This window comes from Globicephala melas, chromosome 9, assembly GCF_963455315.2.
Source record: "Globicephala melas chromosome 9, mGloMel1.2, whole genome shotgun sequence".
Lineage (NCBI taxonomy): Eukaryota > Metazoa > Chordata > Mammalia > Artiodactyla > Delphinidae > Globicephala > Globicephala melas.
In genome coordinates, this window is record NC_083322.1 from 5985936 (window position 1) to 6004948 (window position 19013).

Sequence of the window (19013 nt, forward strand, 5' to 3'; positions counted from 1 at the left end):
GCAAACGCTTCCTGTAGCCTCAGGCAAACAATCTCGGGGCCTCAGTCCACAACTGCGGAATCACGGGTGCCTCAGAGTTAGAGCAGACGCGTCCAGAGATCCCTCAAGCTGGCCAGGAAGCCCTACGAGGTCGGGGAGAGGGAGGGTGTGTGTGTGCGGCCGGGAGGAGGGTCTGTGTGCATGTGCTGAGGGCGGCCCCGTGGGCTCGGAGGAAGAGTCTGGAAGAGTCTGGGTGTGGACGGGGGGCACCGGTAAGGAGCCGACGGAAGAGGCGCGCGTCAGTGGGGATGGAGGTCGGCAGGTGGCATCGTCCTGCCTGCTCCCTCCTGGCCGGGGGCTGGGGGCTCGGCCCTGCCCGTTTGGTGAAGGCGGCCGGGCAGGCGGGAGGGGCGGGCACGTACCGTGAAGATGTTGGAGCGCCGCTTGGACTGCTTGCGGATGGGTGTGGGGGTGGAGGAGGCAGCGATGGTCTCGATGCGCAGCTCCCGCTGGCTGATGCTGGGGGTGGAGGGGACTGAGGATGAGTAGTCGCTGAAAGCGCTGCTGCCGCCATTCGTGGCCTAAGGACAGAGAGGGCTGCTGAGGGCGGCTCCGGGAGGGGCGCAGGGGCGGGTGGCAGGCAGGAGCTGGGAAGCCTGCGGTGCGGAGACCTGGCCGGGGGCTCGTGGGGCAGCAGAGGGGCCACTAGCTCCTACAGGTGGTACCAAGCACGGCCTGGAGGCCAGCAGGACCCGGTGGTCACCACACTGGGCTGCCCCACTAGGGCCCCAGCAGGGGCCATTCGGGGTCAGCCCGGGAGCTGAATCGGAGGCAAAGGCTAGCAGGTTGGAGTCAGTGACAGAGGCCAGAAGAGAACGAACTGTGGAGTCTTGGCTCACAGGTGGGTGTGACGCGAGGTGGCAGGTCACCCTGGATGAGCTCCCCAAGTCAGTGACAAAGAGCAAGGCTGCAGGAGGCCAGGGCGGGCCTCAGAGTGCAAGGGGAGGATGAGGTTTGCTTCTAGGCAGTGTGGGTGACAGGGTACAGGATACAGGAGGGCCGGGGCAGAGAGCGGAACAGCTAAGCTAAGACTGCTCCAGAGGAAGCAGCAGGTAAGGGAGCGGCGGCAGAGGATCTCCGCAGAGAGACAGCAGGTGCTCGGCAGTCTCCACTCCAGGACTCGGGAAACGCAGTTTGACAAGGCCACCCGCTAACAGCCCATCGGATGACCACTACATAGAGAACGTGTCCTGCCCTGGCAGCCTCCTCGAATCCTAACCCGTACAAAGGGAGCAAGACACCTGAGCTGCTGCCCCCCGGTGGGCAGGGCCCCCGTGCACAGCTGGTTCTGCAGCCGAGGCAGCGCCGCTCAGAGACAGTGAAGAAAGACCTTCCGTGCCTCCTTTCTTCCACGGGGGAGTGCTTACAGGGGAAGCCCTGACGCCGTCTAAAGTGCTAAAGGGAGGGCTCTCTGGAAAAGTCATCAGGCTGTCATCAGGACACTGGTGGGCCAGGGGGCCTCAGAAAGACGATGGCCCTTGGCAGAAGTAAAGGAGTGGCTGTCGGCTTGACCACTCAGCGCGCACACCTGTGATGGCCCAGGGCTTTCCGCCGAGCAGGGACTGAGCGGGGAGATGCAAGTACTGGCCTGCCTGCCAAGGGCCAAAAAACAACCAGGCAGTAGGCCCAGGAAGTGGGCGGGTGTCCAAGTGGTAATACAGGAGAAACCCTGGCAGGACCCGGCTCAGAACACCCCCACTACCCCACACGTCACAAATGCCACTGGCCCTTGCGGGTAAGTGCTGCCCTTCTAAACGCAAACACCGAGAGAAGGGCCAGCAGGTGAGGGCCAGCAGGGACGAGCTCAGCTCAGAGCCTCCTGAGAACGGCTGCACGGGAAGCGGGCACTGAGATAGCGCTAACGTGGGTGACCAGAGCAAATGCTTAGGCGGCCTCAGCTGCTGCAGAGCTGCGGGGCAAGGAGAGTGTCGAGCAGGGACGGGAACTAGCGGGAAGGCAGTCACCACGGGGTACAGAGGAGGTCAGGCCAGTCGTGCAGGCTAAGGGAACTCGAGCCAGTGCTTTCAAACCATCTGCAAGGCGGCAGACCAGACGAGGTGGGGACAGGCAGGCAGACAGACAGAATGGGAGGCAGGGCCGCGGCGGGCGGGGCGTGCAGTGGCGGGGGGCGGGGGGAGGCTGCCCGCACCTGGTTGATATGCACGGACGGGATGGAGGCAGCGGACACGGCCGAGTGGCTGGGAGAGTTGGGCAGTGACTTGCAGGGCCCGATGGCCAGCTGCTGCTTCTTCCGCAAGGCCACTACCTTCTGGGCCACTGCAGGGGACAGCACAGTCAATTACCCATGTGGGGAGGAGCGAGGAGCCCAGCTTAGAGCCGCCACCCCCCCACCCCACCCCACCCCCCACCCCCCGCCTGCCTGACCCCCTCTGGGGGAGCGTCCCTGGCGCCGAGTTACCGTCCTGGAAGACGCGCTCCACGTTGAGTCCGTAGGTGGCGCACGTCTCGTAGTAGGTGCAGCGCTTCAAGTCTGTGGACAGCTTGCGGGCCCTGCTGTCGTCGATGACCCGCGGGTTCGCGGCACTGATGGCGTCTGTTGGAGACGGGAGAGTGGGGACTGACTCAGCCTGCTGAGAAGCTGAGGCTGCTGGCCGGTGGGCCGTTCGGTCAGAGGGTGGCTGGGCAAAGAGCCCGGGCAGCGGACGACACGGAGCACGAGAATACGGGTGTCTGGGCCTCGTTCCAGCTCTGCCACCGACTCACTGAGTGGGAACGAGCCAGACACTCTGTTTATTCATCTCAAAATGTGGACACGACCACCACACGGATGGCAGGATCTTAGCTGGGGAAGACCCAGTGCGTACGGGGCAAAGAGGAGGCGCCCGCTCTAGGGCGACACGAAAGGGCTGGTCCAGCGCCAGGAGGACGGGGCAGCCAGGCTTTCTCGTGCCTGCCACCTGGGGGCCCAGAGCCCCCGCCTCACCCCTGCTGGCCCGCTCACCCTGCGTGCCCACCAGCACCATGGGCACCTCGCTGGCGTTGCGGAAGCTGCAGAGCCGCAGGAAGTAGTTGTACACCGTCTGGAAGCTGATTTCATCCTCCAGGCTGAACACAAACACCACCGCGTCCACCCAGGCAGCAAACTAGGGGGGACCGAGCACAATTACCACCCTCACCTGGGCACGGGCGAACTGCGTACCCCTCTCCCCACACGCAACCTTGCCCAGTCCCAACTGGGAACCTCAAGAAAGGGGCACCAAAGGCCAGGGCTGGGGGCAGGGGCATCACCTGGAGCTCAGGGGGGCCTCCTTCGTCTCGGATCAGCAGCAGGTAACTCTGGCCATCCACCACAATCTCCTTCTTAAACCGACCCCCTAGGACAGAGTTCACGGTCAGGCCCAAAACCAGAAGAGCGAGCCCACGGGGGCCAAGCAGAAAAGAAGTCCACAGCTTCCAACAGAGAAGACGGGAGCGCTGAGAAAGCCAAGGGCTGCAGCCCCCGCACAGACAACCGGAAGGAGGGACGGCGGCCATTAAGGCCGGCCCGTAACGCTCACCTTCTGGGGACTCCTCCTGGACATAGGTCCCCGTCAGATAGCGGTGCACCAGGGCCGACTTGCCACTAGACAGGTTCCCCACAATGCCCTGCGGGACAGGAAGGCGGGAGAGCTGCGGTCAGAGGGCAGGACGGAGGACACGGGGCAGGAAAGGCTGATACGTTAGCAAGGAGAGGGGCCAGTGCTGCGGATGGGCGAGCAAAGAGAAACAGGGAAGAGAGGGGTGACGGGAGAGACCAAGCCTAGAGACGGAGGGGACTGGAAGCGGGGGAAGCAACACCGGCCCACCACTCCAGCCCGCACCCCCAGCCCCTGGGCTGCCTGGGCCTCCCATGGGCCTCACTCACCACTTTAAGCTCCGGCACCGAACGGCTCAGGGTCCACTCCTGGCTGTTCACAAAGGAGTCTGCGGGAGAGAAGGCCGCCTGTCAGGACTGGGCTGGGACACACACCTTTGCTATCCACCACCTGCTGCCTCTGACGCTGCCCCTTCACAGGCCAAGGCCAGAAAACAGCACTCACGCCCTGGTCTCCTGGGAAGCAGCAGGAACGTTCTGCGCAGCTGGGACAGAGCAATGCCAGCCCCCACTTCCACTGGCCTGGCCCCGATCCCTCCTCTTACTGCTACATCAAGGGGCGTAGTTGCTACCTCGAGCCACACTCGGCCTGCCGCCCCCCACCTGGTGAGAGGCCTCCAGTGGGTCTCAGCCAGACCCAAGCTGGGCGGCAAGGCTGCAGCTTCTGCTGCGAGTAGGAACAGCTCACCCTTGCAGGGTGCGGCCACCTACCGCATTCCTGGAGGCTGAAGAGGGAGGAGCCCTTACCTGGCCCTGTTCTGTGAGAGGCAGGTCCAATGGGGAGCGGCCCTCATCCCCAAGCTCCTCCTGGGCAGGAGGCCACCACCCTCTGTGTCCCAGAGACCCACCTCCGGGGCTCCTCCTCTCCAGTCCATCCTCAGCTCGCCGGGCTCCAGCCACGCAGAGCCCCCCTCTCCTTTATCCTCTAGGTTGTAATGGACATCCTGCGATCGGCTCCGGGCAGCTTGGGCCTGGGCCAGCCTCTCTGGCTGGGCTTGCTCCCCCTCCCCAGGCTGTCTCAAACAGTGCTTATGACGGTCGGGTCCACAAGCATTCCCCAAACTCATCTGCACAGGCAGCTAGAGGTGAGGGCTCGAGCCTCGCCTGGGAGCTAGAAATGCTGCTGTTCTAGGCTCCCACCCAGAGCCCGCTGGCTCCGAGTGCGTCTCCATCCCTCCCCTCTCAGGCCCCAACTCCTCAGGCACCCAAAGTGATAAGGGGCCCTTCCGACCCGCTCTCATTCCACCACGCTAGGGCCACGGGCGGGAGGTCCTGCCCCGACCCACCTGGAAGGCCACCTCTGCCACAGACACCTTCTCCAGACCCACCGGCGACCCCAGAGCCTTGCCTGCCCGGCGCCGATCCCACTCGGCCAGCCCCGGCTAGCCCCCAGGCCCACAAGGCACACGCCCGCCTCTCCCAGGTAGGTTTCCGGTTTGTTTCACACCCGCCCTCAACCCCGGACTCCAACCAGGGGAGGCCACGCAGGCCGGGGCTCTCCCCCTTACCGCTTGGCGCGCCCAGGAGCCCAGGGGCCGCGGCCGCCCGGCGGCTCCACAGCGGCTCGGAGGGCGCGGGCGCGGGCGCGGGCTCCCTCCGGCGGAAGCGGCTGGTGAGCAGCCTCCAGAGGCCGGCGGCAGTGTGGGGCCGGCCCGGCTCTGGCGCGGCGCTCGGGGCCGCGGCGCCCAGCAGCAGGTCGCGGCGGCTGGAGAAGGCACCCAGAGAGCTGGCGTCGCCGTCGCTGCGGGTGCGCGCCCGGGGCAGCAGCCCCGACTCTGCGCGCCGGATCTCCTGGCCGCGGCGCAGACGGAAGCTGAAGCTCTTCCTCAGCGCCGACAGGCCGCGCCGGGGGCCCGGGGAGCTGCGCCCGCCGCCGCCGCGTAGCACCTGCCAGCGCTGGCTGCTCCACAGCGAGGCGCCCCGCAGGAAACCCGCGCTGCCCGCGCGGCACAGCCCCGCGCCAGCGCCCTCGGCCTCGGCCGCCAGCTCCAGGCGGTTCACCTCCAGGAACGTCATGCTGGTGGGCCGCGGCGCCTGGGTCCCACGGGGGCGGCTGCGCCGGGCCGGCGCGGGGCTGGGCGACGGGCTAGGCGCGGCCGAGCCGGGGCGCCCCGAGGACGCGGGCCGGGGAGCCTGCGGGAGGCCGTCGGGGGGGCCGCGGCGGCCGAGACGCGGGCGCAGGAGGCTGAGCAGCAGGCCGCGGACGCCAGCGGCCGGTGGCCCCGGGCCGCCCGAGCACACGCTCTGCGGCCGCGCCGGCTGCTCGCGCACGGCACACAGGGCGGAGGCAGCGCGGCCGGCCGGGGCGCCGTGCAGGTCCAGCGAGTCGCAGACGCTGAGGGCGCGGCGGCAGGCGGCGGGCCGCTCCCGGCTGCGGCTGTCCCCTGGCGGCCAGCCCCGCTCCATGCTCAGGGCCCGCGGGCGAGGGCCAGGCCCATGGTGAGGGGCGCGGGGCTGGGCCCGGGCCGGGGCCGCGGCCGAGGCGCACTGACCTCCGGCCTCTGGGCACCTGGTGTCGGCCGACTGAGTCCCTCAACGCCTCCACCTCGCAGCCGGCAAGCCCAGACCTGGAGAGGCCGGGAGCCAGCCCAACACCGAGAGAGACGTGGCAAGCCTGGCCTGGAACACCCAGGAACGGCGGCCGCAGGGGAGCCAGCCTGCTGGGGCAGCCCCCGAGCCGTGAGAAAACAGGAAATTCCAGCCCAGGGCTCCTCCTCGGTTGGGGCAGGCAGGTGAGGAGATGTCATTCAGAGCAGGCCAAATAAGTAACAGTCCTCGGCACACCACACACTGAGTTCGGTTTTGGAGAGAAGCAGGCCATTTGCTCTTTCTCCAGGGAAGAACCAGAAGGTGACCCACCAGGGTGGGAGTCAGTGAAAGCCTAAATTATGAGTCAGGAGTTATGCCGACTTCGGGCCTCAGTCTCCTTATCTGGAAAGTAGGGAGCCTCTACGAGGCAATCCTGTCTTAGCTTGGGAAACTCGCAAATCCGAGTTGCTGTATGTTTTAGTCAGCTTTTCTGTTAATGACCGAGGCTGTCTTCTTCCCTGGAGATTATAAAATCATCTGTAGTAGGTTAAGTGTTGTCCTGCCCAAGGGCAGCAGAAAATCGAAAGAGAACCTCTGGACCTGGACCATACAGTTCTGGACGAGTGACTCACTTCTGAGCCCCTGAAGTCTCCAGCCTCCACCCGCTGGCTGGTTCTCACCTCCTGTCCAGAGGCTGTGCAGAGGTGAAGCTTCAGACTGCAGTGCTGGTTGGAGCCTGACGCTCAGCACCGATGCCCTGTGAATTTCACGTGTGTGGGCTGCAGCAGACAGTAAATGCAGGGCTGACTTCAGGACGGGGGCAGGGGGCAGGTAGTTGCCGTGCTGTGCTCTCCACTGCAGTGTATACATCAGTCCTCTCCAAGGCGCTGGAGATGAGCCAGTTTACCATAATCCACAAGGACCCCAAGCAGATCAGGAGAAACCAGTTGAGGCAGGTGGCAAGGATGAGTGGGGCTTGCCTTTCATTTAAAGACGTGATACTCCCAGGTTTCCTCCACCCCCAGTCCAACCCAACTCCCAACGTTCCTGTCCCTCTCAGCTTTAGAATTCCAGGGTCCTGGTCAGAAGCAAAGTACAAGATAAAAGTGGCACATTCCTGAGGGGGCTGGGGTGGGGGAATGCCTGAGAAAGGCAGGGCCTCTCCATCCTAGGTGCTCCTGGGGAACCCAGAGCTGGAAACTCCCAAGTCCTGGGCTGGATCTCCCAGGCCTGGAGAGACCCCCGGGGCTGATTACGTATTTTCCTGGGACTAGTTATTAACAACAACGAGGATGACTTCTTCCTCTCCGGGATGCACACCCCCACGTAAGAGTCGCTCCTGCAGAAGAGCCTTTCCCAGGCTCCTTCAGGCGTGGAGACAGGAATGCAACCCAGGAATCCTGACTCACGTTCCCAAGTTTAAGTCTCCTACGCTGAACTTCCCTATCTTCGTATCTGTCTTTCTGTCCTCTCTCACACACACGTAGGGGATTACCCCTCCCCCAGAGAAGAAGCCTGCTCATTCCAAACCCTCCCCCCAAGCCAATGAAAATGCAAGCACAGGACAGCAGCTATCAGAGACAAGTGGGGACTGAGGGGGGACGGGGGACAAGGTGCCGAACAGGGGATGGGCTGCTTCAGAACCCAACTGGCTAGCCTCAGGGGGCGAGGAGCAGGCTGGGATAGGAGAGTAAAAGGCCCCCAGTTACACACACACACACACACGGGCTACAGGACATGCAGCAGTGCCCAGTCCAGGAGGTGAAAAAACATGCCACATTCTCAGAGGACACACCAGCTCCTGACTCCCCTTGTACCTGCAGAATCGGTCCAGGCGAAATGCTCAGACTGGGTCAATCCCAAACCTGGGACAGCTTCCTCTTCCTCATGGGGCTGCCTCCTTCCTATTCCTGCTTCCTAGAAACCTTTCCTGACTCAGGGAAACTAGACAGAGAAGGGCACCTGCCTGCACATAAATGTCCCAGGACATCAGCCAAAGACCCCAGAAAGGAGATCGGTGCAGGCACACACCTGTCTCCTTGTTGGTGTCACACACACACACCCCCGCCCGGGTCAGGGACAAGGTCTCTGTGTTCCATCTGCAAGATTCTACTCCAGAGACATGTGACAAACAGCTTACTACTCAACACAGCCCAAAGGAAACTAGGACGATCCTAAAAAGCATCGGGCTGGGGCCACGTAAACCGTACAGAAATCCCATAAAACTAGCCCTCGTGTCAGTTCTCTGACTCTTAAGGTCATCAGAAACACCAGGCTGAACCTGTCGTGTAGGGGTGAGACCCCACAGAAGCTTCTGGGGGAATTAAAGACGCACTCTCTCGCAATGCCTGCAGCGTGCATCCTGGGTGAGGATGGACACGCTTCCCTGGAGGCTGAGCGCGCAGAGGCTGAGCACTGAGCACCCCCTTCTGTTCTGAGCGCAGGCAAATCAGAAGAAGGGCCGACTCTAGAGCTGGCTGAGCTGGACTGGCTGCTCGGACCTGAGAGAGGAGGGCGCCTGTGTATGCAGCTGTGGCCTGGGGCAGCAGGGGTGCACTGCTGAACCCAGGGTGTCTAGGGAGAAAGAGGAAGACCCCTGCATAAAAAAGGCATGAGCTGTGAGGCACTGCACAGAAGCGGTGCACTGGTGGGGGGAAAAGAAGGGCGGCCTCTGGCGCAGGAATCCCACAGAACCTTGTACCTAGTCTCCCTCAAATATTTGCTGGGTGATCCATTGATAAGTTTCGAGGCGCGCCCTGGTGAGGCCACGCAGCAGCCGCAGAGAGCCTGTGGAGGTCCTTCTCAGAGCCCAGGAGGGGCTGGCTTTCTGCTGGAAGCCAAAGGCTGCGGCTTCCTCCCACCGCCAGAGTGGTCCCAAGAGCCGCAGGGCCCTCTGACGCCGGTCGGCATCTTCTTGCCCACAAGGTGGCAGCAACACAGCTTCCTGCAGCCAGGTGGCCTCCAGCTGTGCGGCGAGCAAGGCGGTAAGGACCCCAGCAGTGGCCCGGCGGTGAGTGGCCACGCGGGTTGGCCAAGCCCTTCGATCACTGAGCTGAGGGAGGCGACGAGTGTCACACCCGGAGGATCGCAAGGCCCGCAGGTCTCTAGCAAGCTCTGTCCTCTCTGCAGGTCACCGGGTTGGGGATCAGGGAGTCCGCAGAGACCCTGGGCTGCCCCCGCCAACGACCCGCCACTCACACGGGCGGCCTGCAGGACCGGCCTCCTTACAAGTTTCAGGAGTTGTCCGCAGCTGTCACAATATTCGTCTAACACTCATCCCTCTGGGATATTTTTCTGGTGTGTTTAATGCTCCCCCGCTAGAACTCGGCAGGGCACGCAGGTGGTGTGCAATGATTCTGTGAATGAACGAGTGAATGAATGAATGAACGTGCATCTTTGCTGAGCATGAACTGTGCGCCCCAGCTAGTTGTAGCTCACGAGCTCTAGAGCACAGGCTCAGTAGTTGTGGCACACGGGCTTAGCTGCTCTGCGGCATGTGGGATCTTCCCGGACCAGAGCTCGAACCCACATCCCCTGCATTGGCAGGCGGATTCTTAACTACTGCGCCACCAGGGAAGCCCTCATCCATTTTTAAAAGTTGTTCTCTACCTTCAAAACTGAGCAACGGTCCGGCCAAATCCCATGAGCTAAAAATCTGCCTCTTCCAGTCCAACAGGCTTTGAAAATGCCTTCATTCCATATCAGCAGCATCAACAGGCTAATGAAAGTTTGCTTCATCTTTCTTACAGAAGTCAAATAGTTTCATAAAGGGACGACAACACAGTATTCAAATAATTGCGCCGTTTTTGCTGTAAGACGGAGGAGCTGTGCCCCCACCTGGGAACCCCAGTACAGATGCACAAGCTCTGGGTCTCAGGGCAAGGGGGACTGAGGGTCAGTGTACACTACTAAGAACAAAGACAGGTAGTTTGAGAGTCTAATGGACAAAAGTTTAAAAGCATCTGAATTCCAGGTGGGTGAGGGATGGATTGGGAGTTTGGGGTTAGCAGATGCAAACTATTTATATAGAACAGATAAACGACGAGGTCCTACTGTATAGCACAGGGAACTATATTCAATCTCCTGGGATAAACAATTGTAAAAGGAGGGACTTCCCTGGCGGTCCAGTGGTTAAGACTCCGCGCTTCCACTGCAGGGGGTGCGGGTTGAATCCTTGCTCGGGGAACTAAGATTCCACATGCTGCTCAGTGTGGCCAAAATAATAATAATGTAAAAGAACGTGCAGAAGAATATATGTACGTATGTAACTGAATCACCTTGCTGTACACCAGGAATCAACACAACATCGTAAATCAACTATACTTCAATAAAATAAAGTTTCAAATAAATAAATAAAAGCATCTGATTTCCCATCATCAATTTTGAAACCAGGGCCTACACTGAGGCCCAGGGCTCTGCCCCACTGGCAAGGCCAAGCCTGCCCATTGCCCCGAGCATCCAACACACGTGCCCAGACCCCGGGAGGCCTCTGGATGGGCTCCCCATCAAAGGAAGCCACACACCTCTCAGGCCAGACCCAGGTTGACACCAGCAGGGCCTGGACGTGGAGGCTACCTCCCTCCCCGCCGCCAGCCCGGCGGGAGTCGTCGGTGAGCACTCAGCTCAGGCCCGCTGCCACCACAAGCCCTCCTGGACGTCCCGGCCTCCTCTCACTGTCCCCAGTTCACCTCGTGTCTTCTGTAGATGCTAACATCTAATCGGCTCTCACCTCATGGGGGCCTGAGCTCCCGGGCACAGAAAGGTCACAGATACCTGCCCCTGTGGCTCAGAGCCAGACTCGGCCAGCCCTGGGGACGGCAGAGCCATTTTGGTGCCCTACACACCCAAGGCAGCAGCCACAGGGGACGGCACTGGTCACCCGATAATAATGGCCACTTCCTGAACATGAGAGGCTCTGCTCAGAGCACTTCACACACACAAAACCACTTAACCCCTCTGAGAAAGGTACTGGTCTTCTTTTTTAAAGAAATATTTATTTATTGGCCACGCCTCGCGGCATGCGGGATCTTAGTTCCCCAACCAGGGATCAAACCCGTGCCCCCTGAAGTGGACGCTTGGAGTCCTAACCACTGGACCGCCAGAGAAGTCCTGAAAGGTACTGTTTTGTTTCTTTGTTTGTTTGGTTGGTTTTTGGGGGGCTGCGTTGGGTCTTCGTTGCTGTGCGTGGGCTTTCTCCAGTGGTGGCGAGCGGGGGCTACTCTTCTTTGCGGTGCGCAGGCTTCTCATTGCTGCGGAGCACGGGCTCTAGGCGCGCGGGCTTCAGTAGTTGTGGTACGTGAGCTCAGTAGTTGTGGCGCACGAGTTTAGTTGCTCCGTGGCACGTGGGATCTTCCCGGACCAGGGCTCGAACCTGTGTCCCTTGCATTGGCAGGCGGATTCTTAACCACTGTGCCACCAGGGAAGCCTGAAAGGTACTGTTAATCTCCCCGTTTTACAGATGAGGACTCTGAGGCACAGCGGCCAAGTAACGTGCCTAAGGTGAGGGCTGGTAGGTGGCTGAAGCTGACCTTCCAACCTAGGCCACCTGTCTGGCCCCGAGCCCTGAGGCCTGCTGAGCCCTGGTACCCACATCGGGGCGGCCCAGCCTTGCCCTTCCCAGCAAGGGAACCTCCTTCCCAAAAGACTCCCCAAGGTTCCTCGTCACCCACCTTCCAAACAAACTCCTGCCCCCAAATCCCACTCTCCCAGCCCTGAATCAGTACGAGGGGCTGACACTGGTTCATGAGCCAGCCCTGCTAGGTACGCATGGCATTCACAAAGGAGAAGCCACCTCAACAGGCCAAAGGGGCGCTGTCTGGGGCTGAGGGACCCTCGGCACACCTCACGTTCATGCCATTAGACAGAGCCCAGAGCAGCCAGCCCGGGCCTGAGGTCAGACCACCCTCCCGCAGTGAAGACACTTCCCTGGGCGACTGCCATCTTCCTGAGCCCTTCAGGTACCCAGCAACATGTGACAGTTAATTTCCTACTGTGAGACACACCTTTCCCACCTCCCCCCGCAGGGGGTCCACTGTCCAGCGCTGCCTGGGCCACACAAGGACTGGAGTGGGGCGGGGACAACCCGATGAGGCCCCTGGGGGCACAGGGCTACCCCCGTCCCATGCAGCCGGTCCACCTGCACACTCTTCTGCTCAACACCAGCAAGCATTCCCAGTCCCACCAGCCCTCCCGCGTCACAGAGCGACTGGGAGTGGCAATCAGAGCGTTGGCGCCTGGCGGTTGAGTTTCAGACTTTCCTCTTTTTTTTTTAATGTAAAAAGGGTTTTATTTGGAATTCCCGGTGGTCCAGTGGCTAGGACTCCGCTCTTTCACTGCCGAGGGCCCGGGGGCCCGGGTTTGATCCCTGGTCAGGGAACTAAGATCCCGCAAGCCACGTGGCACAGCCAGAAAAAAAAAAAAGGTGGGGGAGGGTGCTTGTATTTGCAGGGGAGCAGGACTCTAGTGGCACAAGCCAAATGCCACGTCATCGTCTGACTCCTCGGCCTCCTCCCCCTTCTCGTCTTTCTGCAGATCCTGGGGCAGTGGAGATGGCCACAGCCCCGGCAGCGGGCGCGCCGGCCAACATGCCAATACCCTGGGCAATGACGCCCTCAATTGTTCTTTCCGTTCAGCTCACAGATGACCTTGTTGAGCCGGTCATCGTCCGCCTCAGTGCCGCGCTGTCCAGGATCTTCTTGATGTCCTTGGCGCTGGGGGAGGTGCTGTCCCCGAGGGCGGCCGGCAGGTAGGAAGCAACGCAGCGCATCTCTGCGGCGGCGAGAGACCTTGCACGGGCGACCTCAGAGGCATCAGGGACCCAGGCTTTCCTCTTAATTCTACTCTCATCTGTCTTCAGCCTGAGGACTCACCACCCCACCGGCCCGTCAGCTCTCAGGCCTGGGCCCCCGGGCCACACCATCGCTGTGAAACGGCGTCAGGGAACCCTGGTGACCGCATGGGCGCTCAAGGGAGGCCACCCAGGAGGGAGCCCCGGAGGCCGCGTGGCCGACTGCAGCCTCCCCACAGCCCTCGGCTGCGAGATGAGACGGGCGCAGAGGTCAAGGCCGTGTGCAGAGCTGCCGTGCTTCGAACTTACGCCACAGGCAGAGCCGACCAGGAGCCCCCAGCAGAACCCCTGCGCAGAGAGCAAGGGTCCCCGGCCCGTCAGCAACAACTGGGCAGTGGGGACGACACGCAGGGCAGAGGTGGAGGGGTCCCTGCAAACCATCTTCACAAACGCCCGTCCACAGCCTGTAGACCCCACGTGGGCGGGTCTTCTCCACCTCCCCTCCCGGCACCTTCACCTGTGCTCCTCTGTGCAACGGCCTCACTCAGCCCACCTCCTCCCCGAGGCCTCAGACCTCAGCCACCAGCCCTCGCCCCAACCTCGCTGAGCCCTGCACAGCTTGGCCGGGCAGCCGGGGAAGCCCACTGGCCGCGGAGTCTGCGAGGAGCTACAGCCGAGCCGCAGGGGAAGCTGTGCTGGACCCCGGGAGAGGGGGAGGCAGGACACAGTTTGCAACAAGGTTCCTGGATTTAAAGGATAGAGAAGATCGATAGATTCACTGCATAAAAATAAGGTCCTGAACGATTTTTAAAAAAATTGTAAAAAAAAAACCCACAAAAAAACCTAAGAGAAATATAACTAAAGGGAAATCAACACGTGGACAAAAATGGGACTATGCTGATGGGTTAATATCACTAATACATGCAAAGCACACAGATGTCGCTAAAAAAAATAAATAAAATCTTGACAAAGTAAAGAAAGTACAAACAGCCAATTCACGTGGAAATCACTCGCTCTCACTTGGGACTCAAAGAAACAGAAATTAGAAATGAAGTTCCAGGGCTTTCCTGGTGGCGCAGTGGTTAAGAATCCGCCTGCCAATGCAGGGGACATGGGTTCGAGCCCTGGTCCAGGAAGATCCCACATGCCGCGGAGCAACTAAGCCCGTGCGCCGGAACGACTGAGCCTGCGCTCTAGAGCCTTCGAGCCACAACTACTGAAGCCTGTGCCCTCTAGAGCCCACATGCCACAACTACTGAGCCCACGTGCTGCAACTATTGAAGCCCACGCACCTAGAGCCCGTGCTCCGCAACAAGAGAAGCCACCGCAATAAGAAGCCCATGCACTGCAACGAAGAGTAGCCCCCGCTCGCCACAACTAGGAATGAAGACCCAACGCAGCCAAAAATAAAAAAAAATAAAATAAAATAAAAATGAAGTTCCACTTCTCACCTACCAAAGCCTTAACATGACTTTTGTGTCCGTGAGGCCCAGTGCTGGCAAGCGTGCATGTGCCCAACCCCCCTCCCCAGCAGCTCAGCCCTTTGCCCCTCGTACTAAATTAGCCACAGGGACTCCAACAGAGACCGTCTGACATGGACACAAAGGTTTAGGCCCAAAGAAGTCCAGCTTCCAAAAAAGTGAAATCAACCAGAGTGTCCACCAATACGGAAACAAGGGAGTAAGCGACAGTGTCTCCAGATGGTGGGACATCATGCAGCCACTTAAAACAACATCTGCAGCGGCTTCCCTGGCCGTCCAGTGGTGAAGCCTCCACCTCCCACTGCAGGGGGCACGGGTTCCATCCCCGGTCGGGGAACTAAGATCCCACATGCTGCACAGCACAGTCATAAATGAACAAATAAATAAGTAAATAATAAAATAACATCTGTAGAGACTTTTTTACTCAGCACAGCAGCAATACTTGTGATCTTTTTTTTTAAAAAGCAAGACACAAAACTGTACGTAACATGGACCCAGGTAAATAAACGCAGGGAAAAAGGAACATATCAAAAAAATAAATTAATTAATTAAATAAATAAATAAAAAAGGAAAAAGGAACATATCAAAATGAGGACAGAGGCCAACTTGGCGGTTAGGACCTGCAGTGATTTTTTTCTGCCTCTATTTTTCTGCAAAATGTACATTTCACCCTGTTTCCTAAAATGTTTATAGAGGATACACTACAAAGAAAACAGAAGAAACAGAAGAGTGTTTCACCTAGGGATGAGGGCTGGGTGAGGGAAGAAATGGCTCGCCAGAAAAACGCGTGGGTTTGCGCTCTCCCGGCTGAATCCGGGCCCCCAAAGGCCCCCGAGCCTCCACACCTGCAGCGGCTCTGGGTCACCACACAGCCTGACTGGGGTTCACAACAGCTTTCCAACTCCAGCTCTGCGCGGGACACAAAAGAAGAAAGTGGGCTGGGACTCGTCTAATAAACACGCACTTTGCCCTTCTTTTTAGAATTATATTTGACAGTATAAAAGCACATTCACAACATGCTGGGAAAGCTGCTTTTGATCCTCTGCCCCCTTCCCTTTCCTTCACATGGAAGCTTCCAGAATGAGTGTCCCCTCCCGTCCCCAAAGCCCCAATGCTAGGACTTGGACTTAGCGTTTCACCACAATGCCCGGCCTGGGAGCAAGGAGCCACTGCTAACACAATACGCTAGCAGGCCTCCCCAATCCCTGGGTACAGGCCTCACTCATCCGTCATCCAGCCGTTGCCCTACTGAGGGCCATTCAAGTCGCTTCCTTTTTTGTCTTTAAACCTCTACAAGCAAGGCTGTAATCAACACCTGTGTACCTATGTGTTTTCTTTCTTTCTTTTTCTTTTTTCATAAATTTATTTATTTTTGGCTGCGTTGGGTCTTCGTTGCTACGCGCGGGCTTCTCATTGTGGTGGCTTCTCTTGTTGCGGAGCACGGGCTCTAGGCGCGTGGGCTTCAGTAGTTGTGGCTCTCGGACCCTAGAGCGCAGGCTCAGTAGTTGTGGCGCATGGGCTTAGCTGCTCCGCGGCATATGGGATCTTCCCGGACCAGGGCTCGAACCCGTGTCCCCTGCATTGGCAGGCGGATTCTTAACCACTGCGCCACCAGGGAAGTCCCACCTATGTGTTTTCTTTCCACAGGTTACATGCCCCAAAGTAGAAAAGTTGGGTTCAAAGAAAAATATGAATTTTTCATGTTCATGGATAATGCCTGATTACTTTTCCAAATAGGAGGCAGCAATTCACTGCCCCCCCATTCCCCCACCAGCAACATATGGGAACACCCACTGCGCCACTCTCACCAGCATCGAGTCATCAGCTCACTTTCTGCTACTGAACGAGGAACCCAGTACCTTGCTCTTCAGATCTGTGTTTCCCTGATGACTCTGAGGCTAAGCATCTTTTCATGGTCATCAACAATTTCCATTTCCTCTTCTCTGAATTGTCTGCCTGGTCCTATTCTTTGTCCACTTGTCTTTGGGTTTTTTTGTTTTGTTTTGTTTTTTGCTTGCACCGGGTCTTAGTTGCGGCACACGGACTTCTTAGTTGCAGCATGCTAACTCTTCGTTGCGGCATGCATGCGGGATCTAGTTCCCCGACCAGGGATCGAACCCAGGCCCTCTGCATTGGGAGCATGGAGTCTTACCCACTGGACCACCAGGGAAGTCCCTGCCTTTGGGGTTTTAAAAACCTTTTTCTTAACAATTTAGAGGAATTCTTTGATAATAGGCATCTTAACCATTTATCTGGCATATGTACATGGCAAGCAAATTCTCCTACTCTATTCTACAAAAGTGTAATTAAATCTGTTAATTTTATAATTGATTATAACATCTGAACAATAAGAACCACAACAAAAATCCATGAAACAAGAGTGTTCCTAAAAAAAGGCAAAGGGGGTGGGGGCGGCCTTCTTGACAGAAGAGTACCAGCTAAGACTTGCGGAAGGAATGTCCAGATGAGAAAATCACCACGTGGCAGCCCCAACAGAACAGATTCAGGCACGATCACTGAGGCACTGAAAACCACTGACTGAAAGTTGTGGGGAGCAGTTTACTTCCAAGGCGCAAAAGTCTCACCCTACAGATTACTGATGAATTACAAAGGGGGAGGCAATGGGCCTTCAGGATTAGGACATCTGGTAATTATGTCCTTAACATCACTAACAGCAGGGCCTGATGTGACACAATAGGAGGTATTCCTGTCAAAAGGGTTTAACCTGGATCTCATCAAGCCCCTGAGCTCGCTTCAGGTCATAGGCAGCAGGCGGGATACAGGCACAAGTTAAATAACACCAAGCAGCCTCAGCGCCCGAATCAGAGCGCAACCTTCTACAGGAAAACTGCCCCCAGACGCTTCAACAGTCTGTGTGATAAACCGGTCAGAGTGGCCGTCATTAAAAAGTCTACAGGGCTTCCCTGGTGGCATAGTGGTTGAGAATCCACCTGCCAACGCAGGGGACACGGGTTCCAGCCCTGGTCCGGGAGGATCCCACGTGCTGCGGAGCAACTAAGCCCGTGCGCCACAACTACTGAGCCCGTGCTCTAGAGCCGGTGAGCCACAACTACCGAGCCCACGTGCCACAACTACTGAAGCCCACGCGCCTAGAGCCCGTGCTCCCCCACAAGAGAAGCCACCGCAATGAGAAGCTCGCGCACCGCAACAAAAAGTAGGCCCCGCTCGCTGCAACTAGAGAAAGCCTGCGTGCAGCACCAAAGACCCAACACAGCCAAAAATAAATAAATAAATAAATTTATATTAAAAAAGAGAAGTCTACAAATAATAAATGCTGGAGAGGGTGTTGAGAAAAGGGAACCCTCCTACACCGTTGGTGGGAATGTAAGTTGGTGCAGCCACTATGGAAGACAGTATGGAGGTTCCTTAAAAAACTACAGATAGAGCTACCATGTGACCCAGCAATCCCACTACTGGGCATGTACCCTGAGAAAACCATAATTCGAAAAGATACACGCGCCCCTATGTTCACAGCAGCACTATTCACAATAGCCAAGACATGGAAGCAACCTAAATGTCCATCGACAGATGAATGGATAAAGATGTGGTATATATATACGATGGGATACTACTCAGCCATAAAAAGAATGCTGGGGCGAAATGAGAGTAGCATTGACATATATACACGACCAAATGTAAAAGAGCTAGAGGGAAGCAGCTGCACAGCACAGGGAGACCAGCTCGGTGCTCTGCGATGACCTAGAGGGGTGGGATAGGGAGGGTGGGAGGGAGGCTCAAGAGGGAGGGGACATGGGGATATATGTATGCATGTGGCTAATTCACTTTGTGTACAACAGAAACTAACACAGCATTGTGAAGCAATTATACTCCAATAAAGATGTACTAAAAAAAAAAAAAAGAGGGGCTTCCTTGGTGGCGCAGTAGTTAAGAATCTGCCTGACATTGCAGGGGACACTGGTTTGAGCCCTGGTCCAGGAAGATCCCACATGCCACGGAGCAACTAAGCCCGTGCGCCACAGCTGCTGAGCCCATGTGCCACAAGTACTAGAGCCCACGCGCCTAAAGCCCGTGCTCCGCAACAAGAGAAGCCACCGCAATGAGAAGCCCACGCACCGCAACGAAGAGTAGCCCCCGCTCACCACAACTAGAGAAAGCCCGCGTGCAGCAACGAAGACCCAACACAGCCAAAAATAAAAAAAATAAAATAAAATAATTTATATAAAAAAAAGAATAAAATAATGCCATCGGCAGCAACATGGATGGACCTAGAGATGATCATACTAAGTGAAGTAAGTCAGAAAGAGAAAGACAAATGCCATATGATATCACTTATATGTGGAATCTAAAACATGACACAAACAAACTTATCTACGCAACAGAAACAGACTCACACGTAGAGAACAGACTTGTGATGGCCAAGGAGGTGTGGGTGGGGGAGGGAGGGTTGGGAGTTTGGGATTAGTAGATGCAAACCATTATATATAGGATGGATAAACAACTCCTATTGTAAAGCACAGGGAACTATATTCATTATCCTGTGATAAACCATAATGGAAAAGAATAAGAAAAAGAATATATTTATATTATATTTATATATAAC

At 57.7% G+C, this 19013-nt stretch overlaps 1 protein-coding gene across 6 annotated transcripts in view; it reads right to left on the minus strand.

Moving 5' to 3' along the window:
* Positions 1-19013, minus strand: part of AGAP3 (ArfGAP with GTPase domain, ankyrin repeat and PH domain 3) — a 56228-nt gene that overhangs the window by 23152 nt on the left and 14063 nt on the right. For 4 of the 6 annotated variants that reach the window (XM_030854226.3, XM_030854227.2, XM_060305116.1 and 1 more), the window contains exons 2-8: positions 3905-3963; positions 3558-3645; positions 3289-3374; positions 3002-3143; positions 2459-2593; positions 2189-2316; positions 402-560 (exon numbers count right to left, since the gene is read on the minus strand). In XM_030854226.3, the coding sequence (XP_030710086.1) occupies positions 402-560; positions 2189-2316; positions 2459-2593; positions 3002-3143; positions 3289-3374; positions 3558-3645; positions 3905-3963 (797 nt within the window). Of the gene's footprint in view, positions 1-401; positions 561-2188; positions 2317-2458; positions 2594-3001; positions 3144-3288; positions 3375-3557; positions 3646-3904; positions 3964-5142; positions 6222-19013 lie in introns of those variants that run through there. The other 2 variants (XM_030854223.3, XM_060305117.1) reach the window with 2 other exon arrangements.